The sequence below is a fragment of the Caenorhabditis briggsae genome (genome assembly GCF_000004555.2).
Source record: "Caenorhabditis briggsae complete genome, chrIII, whole genome shotgun sequence".
Taxonomy (NCBI): Eukaryota; Metazoa; Nematoda; class Chromadorea; order Rhabditida; family Rhabditidae; genus Caenorhabditis; species Caenorhabditis briggsae.
The window spans coordinates 12,757,693-12,761,019 of record NC_013490.2 but is presented as its reverse complement, the minus strand read 5'-3'; the positions used below and the strand labels follow the sequence as shown (position 1 = coordinate 12,761,019).

General features: G+C 37.1%; 2 protein-coding genes across 2 annotated transcripts in view; one reads left to right on the top strand and one right to left on the bottom strand.

Annotated features, from left to right (window-relative positions):
* Cbr-mpk-1 overlaps nt 1–543 on the top strand; it is a gene marked incomplete at both ends in the record, with an annotated part of 6,217 nt that extends 5,674 nt beyond the window's left edge. Inside the window, one exon of the mRNA XM_002642794.1 lies at nt 330–543. Coding sequence (XP_002642840.1) covers nt 330–543 — 214 coding nt within the window. The remainder of the gene's footprint in view (nt 1–329) is intronic.
* A 753-nt stretch (nt 544–1,296) lies between these two features.
* Cbr-zhit-2 overlaps nt 1,297–3,327 on the bottom strand; it is a gene marked incomplete at both ends in the record, with an annotated part of 2,970 nt that continues 939 nt past the window's right edge. Inside the window, 3 exons of the mRNA XM_002642795.2 lie at nt 1,297–1,361; nt 2,111–2,342; nt 2,532–2,748. Coding sequence (XP_002642841.2) covers nt 1,297–1,361; nt 2,111–2,342; nt 2,532–2,748 — 514 coding nt within the window. The remainder of the gene's footprint in view (nt 1,362–2,110; nt 2,343–2,531; nt 2,749–3,327) is intronic.

The following is a 3,327-nucleotide window of genomic DNA, read 5'->3' as shown; positions in this document are numbered from 1 at the left end:
CATTTTTGACATTTTTTCTTCCGGAAAACGACCATACATGAATCTATAACCACTAATTAATTTTTTAAGAATCATTTGAATCATTTTGGAACTCTTCAAAATCAGATATAAAATTCTGAAATTATTGTTTTAGACATGCAATTGTGATCGCGCCAAACTTTTTTCTGTAGATCAAAAATTAATTTGCAGTTCGGAAATGTTCTGTGGGAGAGCGTGAACTGATAAATTGTTTATCATGAAATGAGGAATATCTTATCAGTTGACCACATTTTGATATCTTTTACAGTAAATGAGATATAAGGACTCAAAGTATGGTATTCTGATTCCAGCATCGACATCGAGCAAGCGCTGGCCCACCCGTACCTCGAGCAGTACTACGATCCAGGAGACGAGCCGGTGTGCGAGGAGCCGTTCACTCTGGAAATGGAATTTGACGATTTGCCAAAGGAGCGGCTGAAGGAGCTGATTTGGGAGGAGGCCGAGGCGCATCACAAGCGGGTGATGGCTGAGCAGGCACGGAATGCAGGAGCTCCGAACGTCTAAATCTTGCTCATTGAGTCCCTCTAAGCCCCGCCCACTTTGATTTTCCATGTACCATAAGAAATATATAAGAAAATGTCCGATATATACATATATACTCGCTTTTTTTGTCCCAGTTTGTCCAATTATTCCTCCCGATTTTCGTTTTTTTCCATTAAGCTCCGCCCCCTTTTCCAGCTTGTTTTGTGTTAGTAACAGCCTATCGTTAGCCCCGCCCCCTCTATTTAAATGAGAAGTTTTTATTATATTAACCACGCCCCCTTTTAAGTCCCGCCCCTCCAGATTTCTATACAAGCCCCGCCCCCTTTTCCTCCTCCCCACATATAAATGTATATCCATTCCAGCTGTGATGTGAATGAAACTCCGCCCCCATTACAAGCCACGCCCCCCTCGCTCTGTTTTATAAGACCCCGTCCAAAAATGCTTTTGGGATCTCTATTTCTTTGGCCACGCCCCCTTTCTCTGTCTCTCTCCTGATTTCAATATGATATTTTCTCTTCAGTTTGATTTGATATTTAGTTTCGTTTTTTTTCTCAAATTCTTTAATTTTTTGATTTTCAATGAAGAAAGCGGCGGTTTGAAATTTGAAATTTCAGCGATTTATTGAAAAAATACTGTCTGAATAGACAATAAGAGAGAGAGAGAGAGAGAGAGAGAGAAAATAGCTATTCTAAAACAAAAATTTCAATTTTCAATTAATTCAAAAAAAATCAAAAATCAACAAAATAATAGAAAAATGAGAAGAGAATCCATTGCTCATTGCTCAACTCCCTTCGCCGTCACACTCTTGATACGGACTACGGTAGCTTCGTCGGATTTCCCTGGAAAAAAAATTATTTTTTTTTCAAAATTGCTCATTTTCCAAAAAGTGGGCGGAGCCTAAGTTTTGGCTCAAAATTGCTCATTTTTCAGGATTTTTCAGAAATTCCAATTTTTAGAATTTACTGTATTTCCGTCATTTGTGCTTGAATTTCTATTTGCTTCACTTTAAATTAGGCTCCGCCCACTTTTCGGAAGAGTGGGCGGAGCCTAATGTTTGGCTCAAAATTGCTCAATTTTCGTGATTTTTCAGAAGTTCAAATTTTCAGAATTCACTGTATTTCCAGCATTTGTTCCTATATTTCAATTTTCTTGACCGCAAATTTTTATTTTTGGATAGTTTCGCTGTTAAACTTCCATTATTCGTTTTCTCAAAAACTGAAACAGAAAAATTAAGCTCCGCCCACTTTTATTGAAAAGGGGCGGAGCCTAATGTTAGGCTCAAAATTGCTCATTTTTCAGAAATTCAAATTTTTAGAATTTATTGTATTTCTAGTATATGTGCCTAAATTTCAGTCAACTTGACTTTAAAATAGGCTCCGCCCACTTTAAAAAAAATGGGCGGAGCCTAATTTTTGGCTCAAAATGTCTCATTTTTAAAGATTTTTCAGAAATTCTAATTTTCAGAATTCACTGTATTTCCAACATTTCTGCCTGAATTTCAGTTTACTTGACTTCAAAATAGGCTCCGCCCACTTTATTGAAAATGGATGGAGCCTAAGTTTTGGCTCAAAATTGCTCAAAATCTTACAATTGAGAAATTTGGTTTGATGATGATTGAGATGAACATAGTGTGCTTCTGGATTCGTCGTCTTCTTCTCAACGACGACGGCGTCTACAGTAACCGCATGGGGCTCCAGAAGTGGGCGGCCGAACAGCGAAAAGTTGGCTCCGCCCACCATGAGCACTTTCTCCAGCTTTATTTCGTCGCCAACTGATAACGGCAGATTTCCTTCGAGGTTGATAAGGTCGCCGTCGCTGACCTGGAAATGGAAATTTTGAAAATTTTCAAAAAATTCTGAAATTTTTAGAATTTTTAGAAAATTTCAAAAAAATCGATTTTCAGCTGAAAAATCAGATGGAAACGCTCCAAATTTACCAAAAAATCGCGAAAAAAATTTTTTTTTTAATTCAAATTTTCAAATTTTTCGATTTTCCTGGGTATACTGTACCTTCCACTGTCTCCCATTGACATAGACAACCGCAAACAGTCTCTGCCGTTTTTCCGATTGAATTTCATTGGAAATCGAACGGAAGACGTCGTTCTTCACACGATCCGTATCGATGATTTCAGCATTTTCAGATGATGACGTGGCAGAGGAAAAGAGACGAGAGGAGAAGAGACGCAGAGAAGACGGAGAAGAAATTGAGACGAGGCGACGAAGCATTCTGAAAAGAAAATTAGGGGTTAGATTTGGCGGGAATTTCAAAAAATATGAATTTGGAAGACTGAAAATTGATAAAAATCGCAAAATTCCAAAAATCAGAAATTTAAAAATTTTGAAATTTTCGAAAATTGGTGATTTCAAGCCTCAAAATGAGCCAAAAAAAAGCTGAAAATTGACGAAAAACTAGAAGAAAATGGGCTAAAATTGACTTTTGCTGAAATTTTGATAAAAAATAGGCCAAAAATGAAGGTAAGATCAGTCAGAAATTGAGCTAAAATGGGTCAAAATTGAGCTTAAATCGTCACAAATACGCTAAAAAGGAGCTGAAAATCGACTGAAAATGAGCAAAAATCCACCGAAAACTACTGAAAATCACTGAAAATCGGCCAAATCGAGTGAAATTAGACTGAAAAGCGGTCAAAAATGAGTTAAAATGAGCTAAAATAGGCCAAAAAGGAGCCGAAAATCACTGATATAAGGCCAAAAATGAGCTTAAAAAAATTCGAAAAAAATCCGAAATCCCCGAAAAATTCCGTTAAAAACCAAAAATTAAAAAAAGTTGCTAGGAGGGACGAGGATT